Genomic DNA, 27,951 nt, shown 5'->3' on the forward strand with positions numbered 1-27,951 from the left:
GTTTCAGCTCTACATTATGTTTTGTTCTTGGGGAGTTCTTGTCTCCATCTTCCGAGCACCAACCAGCTTTTTAATTCTCAACTCCCTCCTTTTTCTCATCTAAGCACTACAGCACCTATAAACCTCTCACACGCAGCAATCCACTCACGATTAATGAAGTGCTTACTTAACCAATTTAAACCCTTAATTCCTATTAATTCAACATAATAGCCATCCTCTCCGCCAGAATTAACAACACTCCAGCAGAAACTTACAAATCTCTGCAGGCCAGAAAGAGTCAACCCAGCAAATCCCATATTCTCTGATAAATATGTAACAGTATGTATATCGCTGTTAAAATGCATAACCCTTGTGTAAGACCCCTATCAAGTCTGCTTTACACCTGTATTACATTTCTCCCTCAATCAGCAGCTTTTCTGAGACACCGGCCTCCCACGAGGAGCAGAAACCATTACAAGGGGCTGCAGCTCATTTGCAGAAAGATTGGAGATCACGCTGCATCAAAAAGTATGTGAAGCATTTCCCAGAACAAAATTGATTTATTCCATTTCTATGTTTGTATGCAGCATCAGTATCAGTGTATTTAATGTAAATCCCCAGTCTGGCATCGAGTTGCTGTGTAGGTTGCTCCTTATTGTGCTTAAGAAGCAGGGCAATCAAATAACACAAGGGCCTGCTCTGGTGCAACATTTAGGCACATGCAGTCATTTTTCATACAAGATATTTTATCGTGAACCAAATGATAAAACATACATTTAGTATAACAAATCATATCAATCAAACAAAACCATGCACAATGCCCTTTTTCTGATCCACCGACGCCGCTTGTTTAAGCTACAAAGGCATTAGGCTGTTCTTTAGTGAAATAAAAAGGCACAAGCAAATAAATAAATATTTCTGAGTATTTCAATTTTGACTTCGGAAAAACAGATCAAGCAGAGCCCGTGGCTAGAGGAGCCTGACTGCATGCTGGTGGGGGGTAAAAGACAGCCTGGGGGATGTGGAGGGCGTCTGTTTTTTAATGAGCTGAAACTTTAAATACTGCATAATATATAATAAAAATGGATAGTTCATTTAACTCTCCCGATAAGTCTTTGAAAAACTATTAAAATCCATTCCTCTCTTAATGTCAACAGAGTAAGCATTGAGTATGAATGAAGTGAACATGAAGCCATATCATCAACAAGAAAGAAAAACACAACAATAATCAACTTGAACTGGAAGAAAAAATGGATTTGGGCATGAAGTTAAGTGCACAAGCTCAAGGGCATCAACTAAGCAATGACAATGATTTATTAAACTATATCAATTTGGATCCACTCGGAGAATACAAAATTAGCATGTTTATCATGCTTTAAATGTGAAGTAGAATATGAGCAACCTTGACAGAATTTGTCCAGAATTTGTATTTACTGCAACTTAGTTGTAATGTCAGCTGGGAGTGATCTTGAGCCAGAAAAGCCAGAATAGATAACTGACAGACATTTCAGCCACCCACTGACAGTAGCTTTGGCAGCGCTCATTGGCACAGCAGGCACAGCGTTTCAACACTTCCCCTTCCCCCAACGCACACACACACACACACACACACACACACACCTACAAAATATCATGAAGATAAAGAAGAGAGGGATATAAAGAAAATGATCATGGTGCCTCTCGTCATAAACACACCATAATATATTTGTTACAGCTTCCACTATCACTGATCCAAAAGAGAAAGAAAAAATAGTGGTTCAAGTGTCAATGACAACAATTATTAACCAATTAAAACATCTTTTAACGAGAACAAATCAAAATGTAGAGGTCTCTCACTCTGATTAAGCACTACCCTTTCAAAGCTGATCAAAGTGTGCATATATGCAACTGGAGAGGTTTCTAGGAGAAAAGTAATGAGCTTCATGACACCGCTGTCACATTGTAATTCAAAAAGTGCCATTTCACTGTGAATAGTGTGACAATGTTGGCTGACACCTCTGCATTAAGATGTAATTCCACGTGTGGTCCTTAAAGTGATCTGAGTGATGGCTCTGGTAGAGCACGCGCATGAGACGATGCTGGTGGCCGATCCAGAGGCTTAATAATGATAACCTCACCAATATTAGCTGCAGGGGTTTGTTCACACAATAATTGTTTCTGCCAAGCCATACATCTATATGACAGAGAAAGAGCTGCTGTGACTTTCCTGCTAAATAATTGATTTAAGAATCGTCTGCATCAACCATTGCGAGAAGATGAACATGGTTTGTGCCGTTTATATATATTTTTTTTGCTTTGAAGAAACTGAGAATTTATTTGCTAATTAGAAGATAATTACAACTCTCTGCAAGTTGATTAGCAATTTCACTGCTGAACATTAACAATTTACAGCAACACTACACTCAATTTCAGCACTTGTTTTGCTTTACTTACCTAAATTCTAAACAGGACAAGTATTTAAAGATTTCACCTTGACACAACTTATTACCAGCTTTCGCATGCAATTAAACTTGCCAAACAGGCATTCATTCTTTGTTCATTACCAGATTAGATGTGTGTTGGGTAATTTAGACCCTTCAATACAGGACTAAAAACCACGGCTATTAAAAGGCATCAATCTCGCACCAAATGCGGATATATTTTGTTACTTTACAGCAGCTCATTTGCAGTCCAGATACCCTAAACCTGCACTTGTGTTGACTGAGGTTCGATGTGTAATGCAAAGCCTCTGCCGGAGCTGAAGGGGTGCCCTCCCCTGCAGTTTAGAGTGACTCAAAGGTGAAGCCCTGAAAACAAATACAATGTACTCACATGCTCCACAGTTTAGATTTCACTGACTCACGTCATCCTGTAAAAGCAGCGCACAAAGCTGCAGTCCGATGCAACCCCACGCAAGCGTGTCTGGCTGTACGGTGGTATCAATGCAGCTCGTGGGTCAAAGGGTCAATGAGTAATTAAGACATGGTTGCCTGAGCATTCCCCATGCACATCTTCAGCCCTGATGAAAGGTTGGAAATGAAAGGAGGGAGGGGGGAGGGGGGGGATTTAAGTGCAGCCTGATACTATGGATCAGATTTCCATAAGTGTGTCTAAATGTTCCGTGTTCGAGGCAATTAGTATGATTAAGAGACAGTGTGGTGTCATCACGCTGTTTTAAGAGGATTTTGTGCATGAATTCTGCATGAGGGTTGAAATTATTTTACACAACAGTTACATTGTTTAGAATAAAAATATGCAAATTACTGTTCATCCAGGGACATTAAATATCTGTTTAATACCTCATTCAGTTATTAGTGTGCGTAATTCAGCAAAGCTAAGCAGTTTTCTTTCTTTTTTTTGGAAAAGGAGGTGATGGTGGTGCTAGTATACGTGTTGGCCTAAAAATGAATGTCTCCCACCATAAGACCACGAGGAAGGAACATTCAACATATTTGGATATTTAAATTATTATTTTTTTGATTCAACGCCCTCGCATAAGACGAGCACGATTTACAAAACAGGACACTCGCGAAGAGGCGGCGCATCATGGGCAGCAGGTCAAAAGGTGCATTGATTTACATGTACAACAAGAAATGATGTGTTCGGTTTCATTGTTGCTAAAAAATGAAGAGGCCAAGGACAGAAAATTGAGGTCCCTGATAAATGCTATTAGTAGGAGATGCTGTGGAGTGAGGAAATCAATATGGCAGTTTGTCAACCTGCCTCTCAGAGGGAGCAGGACTCTGCAGCAGAAGTAAGTGTGCCCTGTCAGCAAAGCACATTACTAGAAATCAAAGGCCAGTGAAGGCCCGAAGGAAGGGATGCAGATGTCTCGAAACAGAGGCCACACTTTGGTAATTAAAACCTATTTTATCAGACCTATCTTGTCACTGGTTTTTCTCTAACACTATTGACTATCTGTTGCATGCATAGTGACCACTAATTTACCTTTAAATAAATGAGCCAGGGTTATTTAAAATCCTGTTCCACAAAGTGAAGCAAAAAGATATGATCACAACAAATCAAATACATGATTACAGTTGGTATCACTTTAATATTCAAGACTTGAGTTATGAATAAAATGATCTTATTTGAGAAGCTGGCTGACTCTTATGACCCACACAGGTGTTAAGTCCATGTGGCAGGAAAACCATCACAGCCAGTAAGTCAGTCATTTTACACCCTTTAATATTTGTTGCAAAAAATACTTTTACAATTCATCGGCTCTGAAGACATGTGCAACGTTCGCCTTGGAACCATCCAGGAAAGCATGTGGTGTCAAACAGTCCATTCTTTGAGGAAACCCAAACATTCCATTAAATGTTAATAGAAAGTCAGCTTTCCGGACAAACACGGTAAGTATTGTGTGTCGTTGTGTAATAACATGCATTATGGACTCCTCCACTGCAACTCTTAAATCTTAAATAATCAAACACAAATGAACCTGTGCAATCACACAATAAGCGCACGAGTGGCATAAGACGACCCTTCAGTCAATCTGTCCACCAGAACAGTTGAACTGTTAGAAGTACAGCAGCTTGGCAGTCAAGAGTCTTTCGAAAATACAAAAAAACTGTTTTATTCATGGTTTAGTACTGTGCGCCTTCGTCTTCTTTGTAGGCAAAATAGACTGTCACAGGTCCAACACTTGTCTGCACCGTTTCTGTAGCTCCCACCACCATCCAGCAACCAATGCCATAGGCCAAACAGGGGATGCCTGCAGTAAGAGGACAGTGATTATATAGTAACAGTGATTATATAGTAGTGTTTAAAGATATTCTCTGGCTTTTATAGGAACAAGGAAGTGCATTAAATATAATTACTGACCCAGATTAAGAACTTTCAATATGGTGAAAAATGTGTCCTCAAAGTCCAGGTTCTCTGGAGGCGCTTTGGTGCAGTGATACTTTATAAAGGGGAAGCAGCCTGTTCTCAGTATTTGGTAGTTGGATCCCTGGACTCGCCAATTAAAGTTGGACAGTCCGAACTGGTCATTGTGAACGGAGCTGTAGCGGACACAGTAGGACGTCCACGGCGGGAGTTTACGCTGCAGCAGGTGGCAGGTCAGCAGCTCTGAGGCAGCTGCCCGCGGGCCTGTGCTGCCAAATGTGCTCGGAAACAGGGCGATCTTCACAAAGACGCCGTGTACCTTCCTCAAAAAATCCTTCATGACTTGCGTGAGAAGTGGAATTATTCACCTTTTTTTTTGTTAAATCACCTGGACTGCATGCAAACTACTCACAGACAGAGCTCTGACCAGCCACAGAGGATGCCTACAGACATTTAAAATCAGCTGATGTACAACAGCAAAACATGCTGTATATGCACGTCCGTAGCAGCAGTGGGGAAAAGGGCGCAGGGCAATTTACACGAGCAACTAACGTGAGCTAAAGTTAGCACACAAGACAGTCCCTGTTTGTACGCTAAACCACGGCTATTCTGCTAATGCTAGTCCGCTACACAGAGATACACGCCCGGATAAACATGAACACACACGATTTGTTTTAACAAGCTGAGAGACTTGTGAAGAGAGCCTCTCTGTTTAACGTGCTCTAGTGTTTGCTGTTTGCTCTGACCTGGTGCTCCTGCTAAAGTCATCCGGGCTGGAAACACAGCGCTGCGCAATTGTTCCTCTTCAACGGCGTGAGCGACTACAAACCTGCATTTCATTCATATACATGTACTCACCTGTTCACCGGAAATTAGTCATGAGTCCTGTGTGACCTCTCAGCCCGCACTTTACTCACAGCAAGACACCCTATCCAGCAAAACAGCTGAGAATCCAATTTAGCGTATAGTTTATCATTTTAGAAATGATTCTCAACTCATTTCAATGTGTGAATGTAATGAATGATTTGTTGTCTTTTTTTACACGCTCCTATTCACATTCTGTCTTCTTTTTATATTTACAATATTTATTAAGATTAGTATATGTTTAGTTATCAACTACCATAACCAAATAAACACGTTGCAACTTTTACCACCACTGACCCCACGTGTAATGGTTTTTTAATGTTTTTGTTGGTCTCCTGATCACATGAACACCACCAGCAAATCCTCATTTAAGTGCAAACTACATCCACTCAGAGACACGGAAGAACCTGCTGAACTATTTCCAAGGTTTAGTGGTCTGCTTTAGATCAGCACCACGGACAGCAGTCGGCAAAGCACCACAACTAAACTAAACTGTCTCCATGTCAGCCACAATTAATACTGAATATGGGCCACACAAAAGCAACATGTTGAGTCAAGATGGTGTGCTTGCATACACACACGTACACATTAAATGATACATAATGTAGATACGTTGTACAAAAGAGAAATCTGGATGGGTGAACAGTGATGTTTAAACACGTCTTGTGTGTGAATGCAAACATTAACATAAATTCATCTCAAAACAAATTACAGATTTAAAATCCCAGACTTTTACAATTCACAAATTTACTGCTGAAAACAACATATATATATATATATATATATATATATATATATATATGGATATGAAAAAATAACATACCACTGAACTATGTCACGTCATCAGGGCTTGGAGGAAATAAAAAACACAACATACTTGCTGCCAATGTGTATATTTATTTATAAAATACCTATTTGCACTCTTTTAGCTCATTTACTAGTCAAATGGGAAGCATGAGTCAGAAAACAATCACAAAATAATGAATAATTATGAACACTTGTAAGTTAGCGTATCCTTTTTTAAATATCAACAACTAAATATTTCTGACAAATAAATATTCAACTTATATGTTTATTTCAGATACATATTACAGATTGCCAACGAACAGAAGTAGTCTTTTGTAAATCAAGTTACAGCGAGTACAAATGACGTTCTCATAAACCGACCAAAGTAGTGTGTGGTCATCAGTTCACAGACAAATGAATTAAAGAACATCTCACAAAACAATAACACTAAATAATATACTCAACATACTGATCTATGTCATCTATAAACAAAATAATATGCAGTCCATAAACACTACATATTCATTTGATGGCACACTAGTTTAAGCATGATTAATCTGCAATTTCCAAGACAAAATAAAAAGGCTTTATATAATTTGAATGAATGAATATTTGATACATTCATACATGAAGCCTACTCTACCTTGTGGATAGTTTACTGTATGTCTCTATAAGCATTTCTCAATAGTCAACCATATTCAAGCAGTTAAAACGCATTTCTAAAACATTTATTAGAAAGGTTCATGACCGATTCTGATGTTTCTTTTCAGGAATTTATTCAGCTCTCTGTGTTTGATCAACGTTAATTCATCTCCAGGGTTTTCATATTCACAGTGTAATTTCACATTAAAGGTGGCAAAGACGTGATGGCTTAACTCCGCAAGTGTAAGGCGAGTTTATTACTGAAGCAGCTGTCTTACGCAACCGGTTTATCCTCCGCAGCTCGCGTCTTGTTCTGAACAGTCATCTGCAGAACATCTTCTATGTTCTTGATCAGCACCTCCAAAATAATAAGATAAAATAAATTACTACTCATCATTATTATTCCACACGACAACAATCTTTCATTTGAAAATACACAACATTCACTTCAGCAAAATCATTCAAGCTGACCAGAGCTGAAGTGAAGATGCAAGTTCCATGATATAGATGAGGAGGGATCGTTAAGTCATTAACACGGTACCTTAAAATTGGTTTCTCCTTGCATTTTAGGGGGCGATATTTCCTGATGAATGACTGACAGATTCCGAGCAAAGGTCACCAGAGCTCCCTGGAGATCCTCAGAGACTGTTCTGTTAACGACACCCCAAACAAACGAGTTTACTAACGTTCCCCATGTTGCCAGCTAAGAAACAATCACCGTGTTCATCTGACGGTGGTGGTTAAATGAAACTCTCAGCAGACAACATCTTCACTCTTTAGGGGGATGAGCACAGCTTGATTTAACTGTTACAGCTAAAGGATTTGAGTGATAAATAAGTTAAATAACCCTCTGCGTAACAACTTGTAGAGTTTGCATCAGTTACAAAGCCAGAGGTGGCATCTTAATCCTCTAAAATAATTGCCTTTACTCTCACTCTGGAGAAGTCTCTCATCCACCTTACTGTTGTTTTCATGTGCTCGTGTATTTGAACAGAGAGGAAAAACAAACTTAAATGTGCTCAGAATTCCTTCTCCTGGCGATTAACACCGTATACATATGGCTTTGATGCAATACGGATTACTCACATCATTCCAAGGGTGCGACACTCACTGCTGTCGTAAACAGCAAAAACGGTTCCTTGCTTCCTCTGAAAATGAAGAATCACAAACACACAGTGAAAAGAAAAGCTCCGTCGTCACATAGTCTAGATTAAAATCAATATCGATAGGGCAGAACCCGCAGAAATCCTCTTTTATATTCCATAAATCCTTCTTCCTTGTTAAAACCTGGATCCTGCTTTACCCACAATGCAACTTGACCGTCAGTTCTATGTGTTGTGCTGTCAGCATCAAATTTAGCCTTGACCTGCTAGCCTCAAGCAGAGATGAGGAGCCGGATAAAGAGGTTTTCTTTCTGACAGCACACACCCAGAATTGTTTTTGCATTTTCAAACTTGTAGTCTTTACACCCACTCGACACTGACTCAAGTGACATCACTCGAGGCAACTATTGAGACTTTGTGCAGCTCCCTCTTTTCCCATTTGCAGCAGAACTCCCCAAGACCTTTAAACAGACTTTGAGGTGTAAAATTGGCATAGTTACCCTTTAAATCAATCATATACTAAGCAGAAAAATGGACAAGATGTAGATGATATAAAGGTTTTTACCTTTATGTTAAATCCTGTGCCATGAGCCCTGCACAACATAAATAACACATTATGGTACAGCATGGAGAGGTTAGAGTGAAACAAGCGGCTCCCAATAACTGCATAACGATTAACCACAGGAGGCTGTGAAAAAAAAGAAAAAAGAAAGAAAACAAGAAAGAGACAAAAATGAAGTATGATTGTTGCCATTCGTCTTCCTGTATCTATAACAAGACAAAATCATTTCATGTATTTACATTTGGAGCTAAAGTATAATAGGTGGTGTGTGTAAAATGGGTGAAGTATGGCTGAACCCCATACACATGTCCTTAGGGTCACTGTTGAGGTTGGGGAGTGTGTGTGATTAGTAAACATGATGAGTGTGGGGAACATGTGGTAAACTGTTGGGCCTTTCTTAATTAACTGCGGGGAGGAACAATTAATGTTTAGAAGACATGCCAAATACAAGATGAGCTTAATTGTACGATGCCAATCAAAGAAACCACAGTTTTGGGACTGCAAATCTTTGCATTCAATTTGAGACAAAAGCACTACCAAATGCACAAAAGGACTACTCAACGCACAATACACATCACCATAATAGAGGGGTTCTGAGCATGTGAGTGTCATAAGTAACACTCGAGAGGTTGATTACTTAAAAGTGGCAGGGCTCAAGAGGATAAAAATGTTCCTGCTATTCAAGCACCTTTGGGAGACAAAAGAGCAGGCCTAAGCCTCTGTGAGCTCAGGAGATATAGCCCATAACTCGCTGTGATGGGTGTGTGCTTGCAGTTGTCAAACACAGGACCCTCACACAACAATAAAAGTGTCCAACAGGGATTTAATTGTGTTTGTAATATGCAGGCCCCTAATGATGGCCACTGGTAAAGCCATTAACCACTGCGGTGGCTCAACTGCTGTACTGAAGCACCAGGCTACCGACTAAATGAATGTTTGATAAAATAATACAAGTCGCAGATTAACAAGCGTAAACTCAGGCATACTGCTAATAAAAGGACTCTATTGTTTAAGGCCTGGCACCAGGTTGATGAGGTGTTCAAGCATGCATACACATGCATAATGAAAATGTTATGAATTATTTATGTGTTGATTATTTAGGCCCATCTATCAAAATGATAATGAATTCCGCACCTAAACACCAATTGAGCTCAGTGCGTAATTACATTATTTAGTTGTATTTAACAAAGATGAAGAGGAAACCACTGATCTATCTTTGTGATTACTGTAGTGGTACAATACTATCCTCTACAGTCTCAGCTTGCTTTAGAACGGGTGCTTTCTTTCTCGTTGAGGACACTGCTAAAGCATACAACTTCAAATATATAGCATTTAAAATCGACCTTTAGAAAAAATGTTACATTATCAAAAATGTCGTTATAAGCAAATATAAAATGGTACTTTGGCTGCAATCTGATGGTCACAGCATTTTTCTCGGATTGGCATTGGCACTTCTAAACAGCCTGTGCGGCAATTCAGCGTTCCTCCAGTCATCATCAGAAGCATCTGGGTCATGGCCAGCTGGTCACTGTATGTGAGGTCCAGATCAATAGCCCACACCTGCAAACAAGACATCGTGAACTCCGTGTCACAGCAGAGACAAACAGACACTATAAACCTAAATTCCAATTTAATCACAAAAATGGAACATCAAAGTATTTCACCCAGCAATCCTTATAAAGAGAGGGGGGTCAGTACCTTTCAATCTCTACAGTGTTATCCATGTTGAGAGGCAGGGGAAAGGAAAACACGGTTAATGGTGTGTGCTCGACAGATTTAGGTAATTCAGCTGTGGAACGACACGTGCACAAAGTAGATCTTTCCCTGCGTATTTGCACTCAGTCTGCCTTGGGCTAGTTTGTTTGGCACAGGTCTGATGAGAAGCTAAGTTCAGATATGTATAGTAAATGGCATCATTATAAGTATATTAAGGGGTCAGGTATGGTCGTAGCCTTCTGCTTAAACAGGGCTAATTTTCCCAATAATAACCTAATAGCTATGCCCTCTCTTCAAAAGTGGCAAATAAATCACCAGTGAAGGAGTTGTTAATAACTAAGTGGCAGTCGGCTGCCTCCCTTTGCTGTTCCTATTTGTCAAAGTAAACGCTGCTGCCACTGAATGCAAATCGCTGCATGTGTGAACCCTACAGTCTCTGAAACCTGAGCATTTCATCTCCACTAACACACGCATATCTCACCGTGTACAGTGATTCTCTTATACGCCACATTACATGTTTTATTGAATTCAAATATGTTGTGAGTCATCGTTCACAGTTCACAGGGATGCAACTCATTTCATCATTGATTCATCTCACAATTAGTTTCTCTATTAACCATGTTTTCAATGAAAAGTCAGAGAATAGAGGAAAATGCTTTCACATTTTCCAAGGTTCCATTTTCTTCCAATGTCTTGTTTCGTCCAACCGACAGTCCAAAACCCCAAAATATGCAGTTTTAAGAAGAAGACTAAGACAATTTGCAAATATTCACTTCTGATGAGCTGTAACCTGATGAATTTGGCATTTTTGTGATTGAAAAATAATAAAAATGATTCATAAATTATTATGATTGTTGCTGTAGAATAATTGATTAGTAGCTAATTTCAGGTAATTCAGTTAAACATTCATTTTAAAGGGGCTGTACAAATACAAACAAATATTTCCAATGAATCACTTGAAGAAATAATAAATAAATAATTTTAGTATCTAAACACTTGCAGGCTGTGTTGTTCCTGTTTAGCGAAAGTGCAGCAGTCGGTTCCGCACTCACCTTCAGCTACCACTGGACAGACACTAGTCTGCATCAGGTTTATACCTGGGCCTGAGTGACGGACACACTCCACCGCGCCATTCATTCCACTCACTAAAATCTTACTCAAATGTCTCATTGTCACTCCTAACAAAGCCGTGGGAAATGTAAGCCTGGATTGTACCTGTTTTCTATTGCCTTGCATTTTCATTAAAAACCCTGATGCTGCAGCTGGGGCCCCACCGTTCCACAATGTGAGGAAAGACTGCAAGGGCAAACATATGTGACCCACTTCTTCCCATCAAATAAAGTAGGCAGCTTTTAGCAACAGGTTTGAATCTAAATTGATGTTTAAATCCAGACAGGTTTGCCCATGTGGCTCTCCCCTGTCTGCTCTGTGTGCGGGGAGATGGTTAAGAATCTGTCTTTTAATGTTCCTGCCTCTATTGAAGCACATGCTGTTTATAGCCTGGTCTTAATTATGTTGTCAGTGAATCCCATTCAATTTTGGGTCAACATTGAACCTGAAAATTAATTTGAAGGCTGTCATTATATCGAGTTAAAGAAAAGAGCAGGTTCGCTTCATATGGTACATTGGAGAAGTGGTATATTTTCTCATTTTAGTGTCACTACAATTACAAATTAGGGATGAAATGAAATCCTAAAATGTAAGATATACAGTGAGATATATATTTTTACTTTTAAATTATTACAATGTGATCAAATCCACAGTCCGTGTAAAGATTACTGACAAAATAAATCTGTATTTTAAGTCTTAAAGGAATCAGTAATACTAATACACTACCATAAAACATTTAAAAAATATATTTTTATACATGTAGATGTATAAATGTATGTATTTGTGATACAAATTGCATTGTCTGAACACTGCTTTGCTCACACTGTGTGTTAACATCTAATCCATAAGAGACTACCCTCTAGTGGCAAGCATGCCCTTAGCTAGTGTCTCCAAATCCATTTTTTATACTGAGAATACATTACGCATACAAACCAAAATAAAGCTTCAACAGTAAAGACAAAAAAACAGAAGAGATTTATTGAAATGTCCTGAATAAGAGGAATGTGCATTACCATCTGGTGTATTTTTACTGAAAGAAAAAAACACATTTTTATATACCCTTTTTAAAACTGTAGAGTAGCTCTAGTGCTTTCTCCACTCTTTTGCAGGTTCAGTATTTTACAGACAAAGCATTTCATTTTACAGCTCTGGATCAATAAGCAGTCAATGTAGCCACATGTTAGGAGCAGAGGTTAAACCATCATAAACCAGCCCATTTCCAATATCATAAATCAAGAAGGTTTCAACGAAACTTAATCCTGACAAATGAGATAAGGCTTCGATGGTGCCTCGCTATAATAACGAGACACATTTCAGCAGCCCACTGCAGGTAAGCAGCTGGGGGTTGAACACTGACAGGGCATCCCCGTGAAGCTGCCAAATCACTTTAGAATGACCTATTGTCTGAAAGATAGGTGCCTCTGAATTTCTCGGCACTGCGAGGTGAAAGGGCAAGCCTTAAATGGTGGAATCAGTGTATCGACACGATAAGACCTGACAGTTTATTAAATGGCCTTGTGACACATTCGGTCACTGTGCCCACTGTTTGCCTTGCCTGTTTTCCAAATCCCAGGGGAGCAGTAGGGGAGACACCTATCTGCTCCTCTGGATCCCTGACCCAGCTTTAAAAAGTATGTCTTCCACCAATATGGTGAAATAGAGAGCTTGGACACCGCATGCTGCAACAGCCCAGACCATTTCTATTGTAGTAGCATGAGCTCACCTTTTGCTCCATGGTGCTGCGGTTCAGAAAGGTAGCCAGGTCCACGGAGACACAACCCACGATAAGGCGCTGTAGACAGGCCTGGCCCACACGCATGCAGAGGGATTGCAAGGTCTCTGGGTGTACAGAGGTCTGAGGAACGGTGGAGCCTATAGCTTCCAGTTGACAGGAGCCCTGAAGCTGGTCTCCACAGGACAGCATGGTCACCTCACCCCCGGGCTCCAGCAGCAGATCCACCGTCAGACAGGTGACACTTTCTGAAGGGGGGTAGGCCTCCACCACACCGCCTGAGCACACAGTGAGAGCAGAGGAATGGCTACAGTACAGACAGCAACAAATAATACAGCATCTGAACCTCTCTGTTTAATAGTCAACAAAAGTAACATGAAATGTATTAAACTTGTCAGGTCACGTAAGCAACATCTGGGAACTAGGGAGGACACAGGAAATGACTGTTAGCATATTCCAAAAGGTTGTATTCACAGGTAAAAAGCCTTCAGAGCCTGACTATAGGTATCTGACCTTGCCTGAGGAAGGTCTTCAGGAAGCAGGCCCAGTTGGGATAGCAGGAGCTTTTAGCAGGCTGGGCGTAACGAGCAAGCCATGCTGGGACTTCATCTAAATATCTAACCAGGAAAGAGAGTTAAGGTGCATTCATTAGGGATCTACTGAAAATGAGTTGGGGACAGATCTAAGGACATTACGTTTTGTCAAATACAAGTCCTCGCTACTTTATTTCGTCCCATTATCAAAGCGTTCTAGGTGTCGATTACATTATTGGAAACGCCCTTGTGTTATCCGGATGACTCCAGTGACTGCTTGTTATCCTCGAGACCTTTGGTGGCTGCTTCAATTTCTGTGCGAGTGTCTGATGGATACTGCGGGAGGGTCTATCTGTGAGTGACAGCCTATTATCAGAAGGCCTCAGGAGTCTAATGGCTTTAACTCACAGCCACAGAGACAGCACCTGCCCTCAATAACAACTCTCTCCACTGGGCAGCTGATGAATGCCTAAGCTAACCCCATCTATCTGGGATCAATCAGGGCTTGACTGGGATCGATATCACTCTTGTTTCTGTAACTGGGAAATGCCATGATGGTTTCACCACTTAATTATGCTGTTCATTTCTAACTTTTGTTTTAGGTGTCTCTTAAACAGTTTGGCAACTCAAGTACACTGTTTCCTCTGACAAGGCTGTGATAGTCAAAGTAGCAATGACTAATTTTATATATTGTGTTATGAAACTGAAATTGAATGCTATGTGGTGACTGCCTGACAAGTCAAAGTGCTGAGTCTTTTAAATACAGGGCTCTGTATGTAATAATGTCTGCATTTGACCATTAGACAGGAATTTAATTTGGTCATACACAATAAAATATGTGAAACCTCCCTGAAAGACAAAGTCTGAATGGAAAATAATGTCTTTGTTGTTCCATCCGGAGCGTTACTTTGTTTTGAGTATACGCTGTCTGGCTTCACTGGAGACAGGACTGGAGATTACGCTGTTGATATTCCAGTCATGTAACAGCCATCATCATATTCAAGTACTGTAAGAGGCGAGGTCAAATGCTACTCAGTGATTCCCCCTATACAAACCATAAAGCACACAATGGTGCGGCAAAAAGTGTAAAGCAACGGTTGTCATTTTCAACGGAAGAGCAAGCTCACCCCAGGACTTTGCCTATGTAGTTCACAGACACAGCAGGACAGGAAGAAAAGGAAAAAAAAGGTATTTTGCAATAAATTATTTGGACTTAAACTGCGTACAGTACCCTGTGATAGGATTCATGCTTTGCTTGGTGTCCACATAAAGCCGAGCAATCTGGTCATAAATAAAATAGATGTTAACCTGCCTCTTTGATTGCTATTTCATCTTTCCATTACATGGTGAAACAACTGAGAAGCGACAGTACGTCTCCGGAATAGAGGGATATAATCTGAGTAGTGACACATTTTGTATGAATATTTATTTTCTGTAGCATTGTCCCATCTAAGCTACAACCTCAGTCTACGACAACCCACGACAAATTTAATTAGTAATACTAAATTAAACATCAAGTTACTCGCTTGTTGACATTCTCCTCATCCCTAACATCTTTGCACAAGGGGAGAAACATTTCCTCTGCTTAACAAAATGTCCCAAAAGCACTTATAACCTTTTATGCAGAAAAATTAAATTCAGGTTAATTTAGGCAGAACATTGTATATTTAAACTCTTCCATGCAATCACAGACTGCACAATATTTAGACAGAAAACATCTGCACAAAATGTCCCTGTGCCTCTTCAGTGGTAGTGATTATCAAATGACCCATTTCGTTGGCAAACTTTACCTAAATAAGGTGTAGCTTATGATCTCTTTGTACACAGCGTGGCAAAAAGAAATACTCCATCTGTTGACGCTATTAGGTGTAATTTTTACCCTCTTGTGCCTAATGATCCATGCGCAAGCTGGGTGAGCGCTTAAATGTGTGTGTGTGGCCCCCTTCAGGCGTTGCATGGGTGAAGATCTACATGTCTTTAACCTCTCTCTGTGTAAATGCTAAAAGAGACCTGGGGGCGTTTTGAAGGCGGAATCACTGTGCTGGAGGCTGTGGGCCTCACAATATTCAGGGGAACACACCATCTCCTACCTAGACGTCTGTGGAAGCGAAACCCTCCTCCCTCTTGTTGTTGTACACTTTTAGGCTTTCTTTTACATAGCCAGAAGGGATCTGATTGTTGGTATTATTCTGAAAGACCACATGGCAATCTTGTGAGTCAAGCTTCTTCATGCTGAGCCCTTCAGAACAAGCAATAATTACAAAAGTATGCACACAGTCTGTGCAGACCGAGGATAAGTACACAATAACCACGCTCTATTTTTCCAGGGACTATAAAGGGTGTGACACATTCCACTGAACTGTAACGCGTTTGTATAAAATACACTTCAATCATTACTTATTTGTTATTTTTTTGGTCAACAATGATCTTGGTAATTATGAATGAATATTTAAAATGATTCATTTGATAATTTGTGTTGCATTAATAATTAATTAAACAGTTACTTTTTTCATAAACATAGCTTTAAACATTTATTGCTTTGTATGCGTGTACATATTCACCATCTATCCGTTTCACCAGCTGTCACTGCCATTGCAATTAGGTCTACTTCTTTTCGGCAAAGTGGCAAGTTAATGAGTGTTGTACCTCAAAATATACTGCCATGTTTCAACATCCGTCTACAGTTTCTGCTGAGAGGAGAAAATGGCGAGGAGATACACGGATATCAAATATTCACATGTTTCTATCTAATCAACAACATCGTTGCTATCTTCAATGTACACAAGTACAACAGCAGAGGGGCGATGCAATCCATTAAGGGGCGAATACATTTTAGAGGAAAACAATGTCATCAGAAAGAATCATGCAATGAGGAGCACAGGATGTGGGCTTTGCTTTGATTAAAAGAGGAAGGTGTAGAATAAAGGCCAGTTAAAGTGTTGTGTCCATATGGCCCACAAGCCCCGAGGCCGTTGGCCTACACTGGGGGCCTCGGCACTCTTCCCTCTCCATGGGACCCCAGCTGGTGAAACAAACGCCATTTACTCTCCTGTGCTGCCTCAGCCACCATTATGGACCTTGGCTGTGGCTCAGCCACTCTCTGCCATAATTAACAGCACCAATGCCACAACAATTACAGCCCCGCACTGCACATACACTATGAATCAAAGGACGAGCTAATAGGAACAAAACAGAGTGAGCCGTAAGAAGCTTGAGATGACTGCTGTTCTTTCAAATGGAATAAAAAGTAAAATCGTTGTGCTCCAAGCCCACAATCATTAGCCTGTAATTAGTTTACACAAAGCTCCCAGTTAAATGGCAAAATACGGTAATTAACACATGACAGAAAATCAAAGGCTACTTTGTAAGCATATGAGAAATAAGAGCCAGGGGCTGAGAAGCCTTGTACACATTGCATCTGTACCAAATGAATGGTTTGTAAATGATTAACTGTATTTTATTTGTTTGAATAGGTCTGCGATTAAATCTGAATTTATTTTTTGAGTGGAAAGCAAATGTAATCTATCGAATTTTTCCAAAGTCACACTTCTAACACTACACACGGTACTTGTATTAAAACCTTCTCTTTACAAATGACCCACACCTCACCAGGGACTGTTATGGACAGGCAGAGACAGAAAGCTCAGTGTTGTGATGCTAGAAGCAAATAAAAGCATCAACACCAGCTGCAATCAAAGAATTCAAGTGTTTAGAGTCATTTGTTCTTCAATACACTTTCAAGGCCTTTGTAACACAAATTAATTTAGCTGTGAATCTGTGTGACAATAATCTGCACAAAGTTTATATGAACACGTATAGAGAGAGAAGAGCTCTGTTGACCAAACTGTCTGTACTGTGATGTAATTGTGACTGCCAGGTGAGTTAGGGAATTAATACCATTGCACGGGCTGCTGTTCTCCCCAACACATCGACACTAGTTGATGCGTGTGCCTCAGAGAATGGATATTGGCTGTGTGTGTATAAACAGATATTTTATCGATTTAATGTTCTGCGACTCTGGGGACGATGCTCGAAATACTGTACTACAGGGACCAGCATTGCGACTGTTCCGATAAAACGCTCACTCTGGCTAAATGATGGCATCTCTCTGACCCCACTGTGACATCAGCTTTTATTCGTTCAATGACAGAAGTGAATCTCACCCGTTTTTAGCTGTCTCATCACAACAAGGATCACAATCTCCATTTTAATATCTAGCCGTTACTGTAATGTTATCTGTTAAGTATCTAGTTACCATGATAACTTTAAATGGCCGATCCCTCATTGGTATGAGTGTAATAATAAGAGCAATAAAGTTTATTTGTATTGCACTTTTCTAAAACCAGTGCTTTGGTGAGAGCCATAAAAACAAGACATAATAGTAGAAAAAACATAAATTTAGGGAGAAGTAATAATGGAAATAAATAAGAACACAAACCAAAATTCAAGCAAATTCAATAACAAATTGCATAAAATTGAGTGTATAAAAGGTCCTCTAAGAAGTGCTTCTATAGTTTATGAAAGGGAGCGAATGACGTAATCCTCTGAGTGACATCTTTACCTGAATCCCTTCTGTGTTCCATAGCTCGGGACCATGACAGTGGCATTCCTGCAGAGCCCAGTTATAGCAGCTAAGATGGCACGTGTCACAGAATGCTGTGACACGGCCTCCATGTTCAGAGTCCATCTTGAAGATCCAGCGGTGCACATCAATATTCTGAGTCATGAGTCTAGCCAGTGTTTCATGAAGCTAAACCGAGAGAGAGAGAGAGAGAGAGACATGTGAATTACAAACACAATAACACAGGCACTGACAAAATACCTCAAGCTGTAATGCAATCTGTGAATGCATGTGTGTTTTGATCTCTGACCTGGTTGAGCGTGTAGATGTCTCCTTGACCAGGAGGCACATCAACCTCTGCCTCGGCGAAGATCCTCTTCCCTCCAGATTTGGTGCTGTAGAGCTGTGCAACAGCCGGTTCTGGAGCCAGGATTGGCACTCCTAGCTCATCAGCCACAGCCAGGTCATCCACATGGGCCACCCAACCCACTATATTTTGTTTGTGTGCGAGTAAGTGCAGAATTACGGCAGTGTATGGTTGATTGCGTGCAGCGTAATGTCTCAGGGAGACATCAATTATTGTTTCAATGTATGTTTTAAATCTCCTTTACTTTTTACTACTGAATTTTATTTCTTACACTGTTTCTTTAATTGTTTTTAAATCTCCTTTTCTTTTGCCTTATGTTTTGATGCTTTTAATGGTTTTATGTGAGGCACTTTGAATTACCTTGTTGTTGAAATGTGCTATACAAATAAACTTGCCTTGCCTTGCCTATATAGGCCTGCTTCCCCTGGAGCAGGTGCTTGATGCGCTTCAGGGCGCGTGGACTGTACTTTAGCAGCGTGGATAGGCACATGTTACGGGTCTGGAAGAAAAAGATGGGAAAAAGGATTTCTGCTGCAGCTACGAGCTCTAAGTGTGCCTTCCAAGGGTTGCTTCTTGACCTGATTTATCACTGTGTACACACAACAGATCTATTATTGTAATAGCCAGCAGGGTTTTAACCTCTCCTGTATTGGAGCAGGTTGAATTGATAAAAGCTGCCTGTGGGAGGCCTCCCCTATCCTTCACATCTTTAATGTGTGCTAGCAATGAGCTCCTTGGGAATATAACTAATTACTTCACATCTGTATTTATTTGATCCACATGGAATTATCCCTTCTGTCAGTGGCAGAATGCGCTGCCAGCCATCGGTAGCAGTGATTCATCTCAGCAACACGTCTGGCACAGTTTAACAACAAAACAGCAGGAAAATCAATAGACAGAAATGAAGAAGACCACGTCACGTTGCACATTTAATCTAGTGCCAAAGGATATAAAAAGATGGACAGAATGGCTGGATGTAAAAAGACAATACAAAAACACCATTTTATTCTATTGAGGTGATCAAAACTATTCAGAATTTTTGAAAATGCAGCAGTTAGATAGAATAAACTGATAATAAAACCAATTAATATGGAATTGAATGATTTACTGAACACAAGCTAGAGACCATTACATGTTTTTTAATTAAGTATAACCTAATATAGCTCTAGTGTGTTTACATTGAAATAACAAAGATGTATCATTTCAAAACCTGTAAAAAGGAAAACATTTTAAACACAGAGTTTAAAACAACTGTACAATAACAACCTCCTCTATTACCCTCTAGAGGAGAATTCACAAACTACAGATGCTTGATGCGCCTCTACAGCGCAATACAATCGATTCCTCTCCAGTAAATTCTAAGATCCTGCTGCAAAATGGAATGCATCGTCAGGTTTGCTTCTTCAAAGTTTGTGTGTTCACAAAATGTGAACGTGATTTATCTTACCGGGAAATAATCTGCAGCCTCAGGTGTGAGGATGATGAAGCGTCTGACCGAGGAGGAGGAGGAGGAGGAGGAGGAGGCCGCAGTGGGCCTGGTGTCATCCTCGTTTGAGGCTCCATCACACTTCAGGAGGCTGGTGTAATAGTGCAAAAGGTCCTCTCCGAGATGCCGTGGACATACGTAGATCACCTGCACATTTTCATCTTAAAACATACAAAGACGTGTTTACATTAAAGCAGACAGAGAAAGTTAATGTGTGTGAGGTTTTAAGAAAAGCTCCCACCTCTAATATCACACAGTCGGCTTATTTGGATGTTCTGTAGGATGTCGTATCCCCTCAATTTCATGCGCTGGCTCCAAGTGTATCCTGTCAGAACAAGGTCACAAAAGTCTGCACAAGACTTTCAAAGAGAGATTCATATCATCTCTAACTGGCTTTATTAAAATGTGTAGCTCTGTACAGCTACTCTCATGTGTGCCCAACTAGACTTGGGGGAGGGGTAGTTACGTCTAATCACACAGTCTGGCAATCGGATGATTAATTTAGCCTAATAACTAGCAGATGCAGTGTGCTGGGCATCCTGTTGCACCATGTCCAGTCTCCGCTGTGCTACATCCATTGGTACCGCCAGGATTTTACTTTATGTCTGTCTGGATTTCTGCCTGAGAGAGAAATCTCAACTGAATCAAGGTAATTAAATGATTGGATTCATGCTAATTAACAACGATGGGGTTCAACTTTCTAATTATCCTTGCTCACACAGCACTCTCTGTAGCCACCCCAAGTGCAAATAAAGCATTCCATCTGCTAGTAATTAGCCTTAATAATTTCAGACAATCGCTCGATGATTTACAATGCACATGCCTGATTACAGTCTAAATGTGAGTGCCATGGTGAAATTAGAACAAGAAGGGATCATAGCTTGCACTCTGTCTAGTGCAAAAAACACAAAAGCCTCTTCCTCTTTTGTGTGTGTGTGTGTGTGTGTGTGTGTGTGTGTGTGTGTGTGTTTCTGCACTGCAATAAAATAAGACCTCTTGCAAATATTCAACAAAATGGCTTTTCATTTGCTTAATCTGCAAATTAAATGGCGATAGAGACTAAATTGTTCAGTTCCCTGGCATGGGGACTGTCATCACCCTGTGAGTGCTTTCCTGCAGAGAGTCATTTGAACGAGACAGAGTGCCTCCACCAGGGCCACAGACTGGGGCAGCAGAGTGGTGAGACAGGGGGTGGCTGCTGCTAGATCAGATGTGTGTGTGTGTGTGTGTGTGTGTGCAGCAGGCAGAGAAAGCTACCTAATGAAGGGATGTGGATAATGGTCCTCTTGGAGGACTGGATGTGTTTCCAGTTGGCTGCCAGATGCTGGGGATGGAGAAAAGGAGTGATCAGAGACGGGCTGCTTGGATGCGTACACACACTCACACACTGACATACTTACACACACACACACACACACACACACACACACACACACACACACACACACACACACACACACACACACACAAATCATCATTGCATAGCTAAAAAGACATCAAGGCAAACAGAAGCAAACCAAGCATAAAATACCACCTTAATTAAATTAAGCGTTTACTTTAGAATTATCTTCTCTCAATTAATTCAATCAGGAAGGTACATGATGCTACTGCCAGGGGAAGATTAGCAGGCTTAATTACCAGGGTACGAATGTTTAAAGAGTGAGAACATACATTTAGTGCATGTATACACGCACAGCGATGTTAAAACTGAATGAACTTGTAGGCACTAATTAATATTGTGCCAGCAGTCAAAAAGATGTTCAACCCAGATGACAGCACAGACATGACATCTATGCTGAATGGGGAAAACATCATCTCGAAAAACTGTGCTGTCATACTGCTCTCTCGAAGAGCTAAATAGAAGAAGATCTTTATCTTTTGAGCTTATGATTGGAAGGTTGTTCTATGGCAGAAAGAAGTCAGACATTTCTGCAGTAATCGAATGGAGTAAATTGGTCTTTTACAATCTGTTTTGATTTCAAAACCTAAAAATAAATTTTTTGATTTAAATAGTTCAACCATCTATAATATTTATAGCATGTTATTATATATTTAGTTACTGTTATGTACTGTTCACCATTTGAATGCATTGGGTACCCTTTTGCCATTGATCTCTAGCCCTCATAATCACTGTTTCTACATTTGTATTTACTTTATTAATCTGTCTCGTTCATTATTAATGCTCTTCTCAACTGTTCATCCGTCTCACTCTTCATTTCTGAGGTTCTCTATTGTTCATCAGTCCCACTTTGTCTTTCTGCTGTCCCCCTCTGTTCATCTAACTCCTCTGATGTTGTGTGTTTCTGTTACTCAAACCAAAAGTACATTGAAGTTACATACCATGATGAATGTCCCTGCATTTGTATTGGCAAAGCATTGCCCCATTTCTGTCCTTGCTTTTACAGTCATTTACTCAAACACATATTTTAAATGCTACTGGTATTGTAAAACACTGACGTTATTGACTGAATGGAAAATACACAAGCTCAAAGTTACATTCAAATATTATGCAGATAATCTAATTGAAATAATAAATGATAATACCTCAGGTGGTGGTGCCATGTACTTCAACATTTTGAATTTGTCTTAAATCAATTTGATTTAGAAGTCATAAATTAAAGTTTAAGTCTAATTTTGAGAAATTGGGGGGGAAAATTCGAAACAAAAGTGAGCTTTGAAAAGGTAAGCAAGCAATATTAAGTAAGAGAGAGAAATCACACAATGACTATAAGCAACATCACCTGGGCTCTGCTGCGAAAATTCTCCAGTTGTCTGAAACGCCGGGCCTGCAGGGCCGTCCAGACATGACGCTTCTGTGTGTGCAGCAACCATGAGACAGCGATGGTTTCTACCGCCCACTTGCGCTGGCAGTGGTGCAGGTAGGCTGTCCGGGCTAAGTAGCGCCTCCAGCAGGACTGGATGTGGTTGGCGGCCGCCTCGTGCCTCTCTCTCCCTTGTAGCGCTGACCTGGGCGTAAGACCAGACCCGATACCTCCTCCGTGTTTTTCAAGCACTGACAGGAGGCCGATCACTGGAGGAGCCTTTAACCAACCAATTTCCCAAACATGGCTTAACTCCACTAGCCGTTCCCCGCTCACTTTGGCTAGAGGCACAGCAAAGTCCCTGAGCAGCTTTTCCAGGGCCTCCAGAGCATCTACCACACTGCTCCAGCACAAGCTAAAGCTCTGCTTGAAGTGACAGATATCTGTTGCCATTGGGTTGGTCCGTCCCATTGAGATGGTAAAGTCGTAGTTGCTGATATTTACTGGAACTTGCACAGGTAGATTCTACAGAACACAGGGAAACCTAGACTTTAATAATACAGTTAAATGAATTGAAATATTATCTTTGTTCACCATCTTTTTTTCGATTTAATTTAACATATATTTAAAACTATTACAGTGATTTTACGTGAGGGTTTTTAGGGATAAGACCGTTGGTGCCTTGCATCATACCCCATTGGTCCATGCTGCTGGAGGTTGGGGAGGGAGGCGGAGTCTTGGTGGTCCAGATGGGTGTGCATTCCCTGTCTATTCTTTCGCAGGTGGATCCAGGTTCTGTTTCCCATTTCAGCTGCTTGTGACACCTGGACTTCAAGCCTATCAGACCAAAAGTCACAAAGAGACAGGCTCAACTCTATCAGTAATCAATCAGTGGCAAACAGTCATCAATGTCAAATCAAGTGGCAGCTGTCCCTACTACACCAGAGTCACTGAGCAGACCTGTCTTAGAAGAATAGAAATCCTCTCTGGAGTGAAGAGAGGCAGCCTTGTGCTGGATCGACATTTGAAGCAAACTTGTTTTTGGCACTGATGAAAACAGAAAATAAAAGATCAACTTCCAAAACATTGTCCTTGTTCATGAAAGTTTCAGACTAGGCAAGATTAAATAAAATAATTTGGAAAACAGAATGTTAATATTCCACAAATATTGGACAAACAACAGCTGACCTGACACGTGCACTCAATGAGCATTTGTCTACAATAGAGGTGTGGTGTTGGTGCTGAGGTGATAAAATGTCGTTTTACCTGTCCCCATGTCTTCTTCAGGCATTGCCAGGCCCGTTGTGACTGGAAGACTCACCACAGGGCCAGTGATTATTCTGCGATGTTTTGCCTTAACAGAACATTTTATAAGATCAGAAGTTGTACATCTTGGAATAATGAAATCAAAGCAATACTACCAGACCCTGGACCAGTATCTCCTGGTCCAGCCCTAAAAAGTTGTTGCCAACAGCTTAGGAAGCCCGGCCCTACCTTCATCTAACTGAATGAAACAGTTAAAGGTTGAGAGCTTGAGCGTGTTTAAATTGAATGAGAGTTTCTTTCTTTTTGAGAGACGTTGTTGTAAGTGTCGGAGGTAACCAACCATTAATCAGACTCTTGCCAGCTTGGTGATGTAGGAAAAAAAATCACTTTCTAACAGAATAATTTTAAAAGGAGAGAAGTGGGATAGCTACATGTTTACAAACAATATATTTTCTGTATTCATTAGGAATATAAAACAGCCATACCGTCCTGTAACCCATCCAACCCGACAGAAAGATTAAAGGTTATCTTCACCTTTAAGCAATTCTGTTCTGCTAAAGTTAAATATTTAAATACATAGTATTGTATCGTAACAAAATCAGAAGTTGATTTGATGGCCTAGTTTAGTATAAACGGATTCAAATGTATCATTACTCATAAAACACAAAGTTTGTGCTGTGCTGATCCTCCAGACTTGTCACCTAATGTCCTCTCCTTTGTTCTCCTCAGACCACTGAGCTCTCTGACAGACCACAGGTACTAGCCAGGTGCTGGGAAAATATCCCCTCAAAGGCACACATCTGTTTCAGACGGGGTTGGGAAAAGGTGGCACCTTTTTGTGAAATTGCTAAAATGCAAAAGCTCATTTCCTGGCATGGGTAGGGAGTGGAGAAGAGCTGGCCTGAGTTGCAGAATGAGGCAGCAGGCAGAGAGCCAGTAGTTAGCAGTTGGGGAAGCTACGGCTGTCTTATTGGCATGCTGGACCAGGTACCCACTTCTGTCCTGAGACAGCTGTAAAGCAGTAGCCCATAGCACAGCAATCAGGCGCCTGTTTCTTTAGAAGAATGCTGATGTGCTGCAATCTGCTGCTTTCCGCTTTCTGCAGCCAGCACTTCCATCCCTCCTATATCAGAGTGACAGTCTTGGCCGTTATGTCTCATGTCAGGTATAAATTACCGAAAACATATTGGAAAATAAAGTGTGCAAAACATATCTAAAACTAATGCCGACCTTTGCAAAGACTAATTTGTTTGCTGTGACAAGTGCTAGCTGTCATCATTGAGCCAAGTGACCTTTATGTCACTGCTACTTGAAGCATCTATTAATGCAGACCTGTGCCATCACTCTTTACTCCATATAAAGGGTATGTTATGGGGATTAAGGTAGTAAGCATCAGGGAAAGGAGCAATGATATCCAATTAATCTTAGTTGCAGCAAAACCTCTTGTAATGCCTCCTAATCAAATCTTTCCTGAGGCATGTGCTGTATGTTACAATTAATATCAACAAAGGCTCAAGACACAGGAATCAATTCTGCTCTAGATCAAGCTCACTGTGGAAAGCAAATAGCTGGAGGACATGATATTATTCTGATTATAGTTTGTTATTATAGTTGATTATAGTCCAGCAGTAAGACTGAAGCATGATGAGGAAATCTGCTCCATAACTAAGAAAACCAAAATAGATAGATAGATAGATAGATAGATAGATAGATAGATAGATAGATAGATAGATAGATAGATAGATAGATAGATAGATAGATAGATAGATAGATAGATAGATAGATTTACAGCTAACATGATATTAATCTAGATTTATCGTCAGATTACTTACTGTATTTGTCCTCCTCTTGTGGACATCAGGGAGTGATATCCCACATGTCTGGTGCATAACAGCTCTGTTGTTCGGATGAGTAGGATTACTCAACAAACACTTGGTTAATGCTGACTTGTGCTGATCAAGACAGATAAAGGAAACGTTTCAAAACTTGAGTTAGTTAATATCAACAATACATGCATGTATATTTCTGCTGAGCAGAAAAGTATAATGTGTTTTATTTTCGTCTCATGTGCTGCTCTACCACACCACGTCTACTTCTGTTTGTCTTGTCTGCCTTAATGTGTAATACAATAGAATAGTTGCATTTCTAACTTACCTAAGTACAGTATATATTGTAGCTTGTACTCTATACTACTAAGTAAATAAATTAGTTTCCGTTTCTGAACACAATTAATTAATAACAATCTACCTTTTCCCCTGGAATGTCTTTCCTTTGTGGACGCACATCTTGGATACTCTCCAGGGCAGGTTGCCTGTGTGAAGTCATATTTCAGTCTCATAATACACATCACTATAATGTATGCAATTCTGAAGATACTTCTTAAGAGTTCTCATAACGAGATGGTGGAGAAAAGAAAGTGCCACTGTAAACGAGTATACAGTAAACAACACATGTGAGCTTCTCCTTCCTTACCATTTGGGAATCAGTTTCTTCTTTTGCAAATCTTCAATTCTTGGAAGGACCAGCAGCTGCGTATTCACTGTTTTCAGATAATCATCTGCATGCTTCTATAGTAGTAGTATATAAGAATATATAATAATGTAAAAAAGACGTATAATACTAAATACGTATAGCAAACTGTCTATATAATGTATAATATAGATATATATAGCACTGATACGTAACATTGAAGATATAATATATGTTGAATATACACACACACACACACATACACACATATGTATGTATATATATATATATATATATATATATATATATATATATATATATATATATATATATATATATATATATATATAGTGCTTATTCTGCATGAAGCATCCTCACCCAGATGCTTCTCTCTGTCTTGCAGATGGCAGCGTCCAAGCTTTGAATGTCCAGTGTGTTCCCCCTCTCACTGACAAGAGTACATCTGAGTTGTCTCAAATCCTCTTGAACCTGCAAAATACGGTTCTGTGATGTAAACCTACATAATGTGGACATCTGGCCTAAAAATAGCCAAGCTTAACACTTGTTATTGCGTATTGGTAGTTTATCAAAATGTAATAGGACTACATGACAAATAGCCTTTTGGCTAACTCTGGCACATTTGCAGAAATGTTTTTTATTAATGTGCACTGTCCCGTTCAAATAAACCAATCAATAAATAAATAAATAAATAATGAGGTTTAAAAGAAATAGAAACGTTAACAGTTTATGAAACATCAGTCAACTTGTTTACCCTAACATATCCGCAAAACCTAGCTAGCTAGTTAGCCTAACCTAGCTAACCTTATAACTATTATTCTCTAGTAAATTGGTTATTAGCTGAGGTAGACAACATTACCTGAAATAAAACTGCTCCCAATTTATCTTCGTTTTTAGGTTCGTCAGACATGGTATATTGAGTTCATAATAATCCAAAATAAAATAATAATATGAAAACATGTGTCACAATATCAAATAGCTAAGTTGAACTCCTTTAACCAGTTAGCTAGTAACGTGAAACACACAGTACTCGCAACCATGACAACGAGAAGCTAACGTAAGGTGTTAACTTTACCCTGAGTATGAACTGTCAGACAGTACGTCCATCTGCGGTTAAACCCAACACCACCACTGGCAAACTTTCGTTAAAATAGCCAGGGGAAAAATCCAATCATGTCACTAATGT

At 40.0% G+C, this 27,951-nt stretch overlaps 2 protein-coding genes across 2 annotated transcripts; both read right to left on the reverse strand.

Moving 5' to 3' along the window:
* Nucleotides 1–4,129: 4,129 nt before the first annotated feature.
* Nucleotides 4,130–5,518, reverse strand: cUnh15orf61 (chromosome Un C15orf61 homolog). The gene is made up of 2 exons (XM_079271275.1): nt 4,786–5,518; nt 4,130–4,675 (listed from the first exon to the last, which is right to left on the reverse strand). The coding sequence occupies exons 1-2, from the start codon at nt 5,126–5,128 to the stop codon at nt 4,548–4,550; spliced, it is 471 nt and encodes a 156-aa protein (XP_079127401.1). The 5' UTR covers nt 5,129–5,518; the 3' UTR covers nt 4,130–4,547.
* A 1,836-nt stretch (nt 5,519–7,354) lies between these two features.
* Nucleotides 7,355–26,141, reverse strand: iqch (IQ motif containing H; the record flags this gene model as incomplete). The annotated part of the gene is given in 20 exon segments (XM_079271188.1): nt 7,355–7,438; nt 7,622–7,730; nt 8,167–8,228; nt 8,749–8,871; nt 10,147–10,305; nt 13,295–13,581; nt 13,817–13,912; nt 18,373–18,586; nt 18,708–18,886; nt 19,170–19,263; nt 20,212–20,411; nt 20,492–20,575; nt 21,508–21,574; nt 22,992–23,191; nt 23,194–23,254; nt 23,256–23,537; nt 23,662–23,849; nt 23,964–24,059; nt 24,279–24,366; nt 26,111–26,141. Coding segments are annotated over 19 exon segments (2,610 nt in total). The 5' UTR covers nt 24,304–24,366; nt 26,111–26,141.
* Nucleotides 26,142–27,951: the final 1,810 nt, after the last annotated feature.

The sequence above is a fragment of the Melanostigma gelatinosum genome (genome assembly GCF_949748355.1).
Source record: "Melanostigma gelatinosum genome assembly, chromosome: 1".
In the NCBI taxonomy this organism is placed as follows: Eukaryota; Metazoa; Chordata; class Actinopteri; order Perciformes; family Zoarcidae; genus Melanostigma; species Melanostigma gelatinosum.

Excerpts from the sequence above, each read along its gene's own strand:
- cUnh15orf61 (XM_079271275.1), bottom strand. The coding sequence starts at position 5,128 with ATGAAGGATTTTTTGAGGAAGGTACACGGCGTCTTTGTGAAGATCGCC. Across the intron at positions 4,676-4,785 it reads ATTGAAAGTTCTTAATCTGG|GCATCCCCTGTTTGGCCTAT; the intron begins GTCAGTAATTAT and ends CTCTTACTGCAG.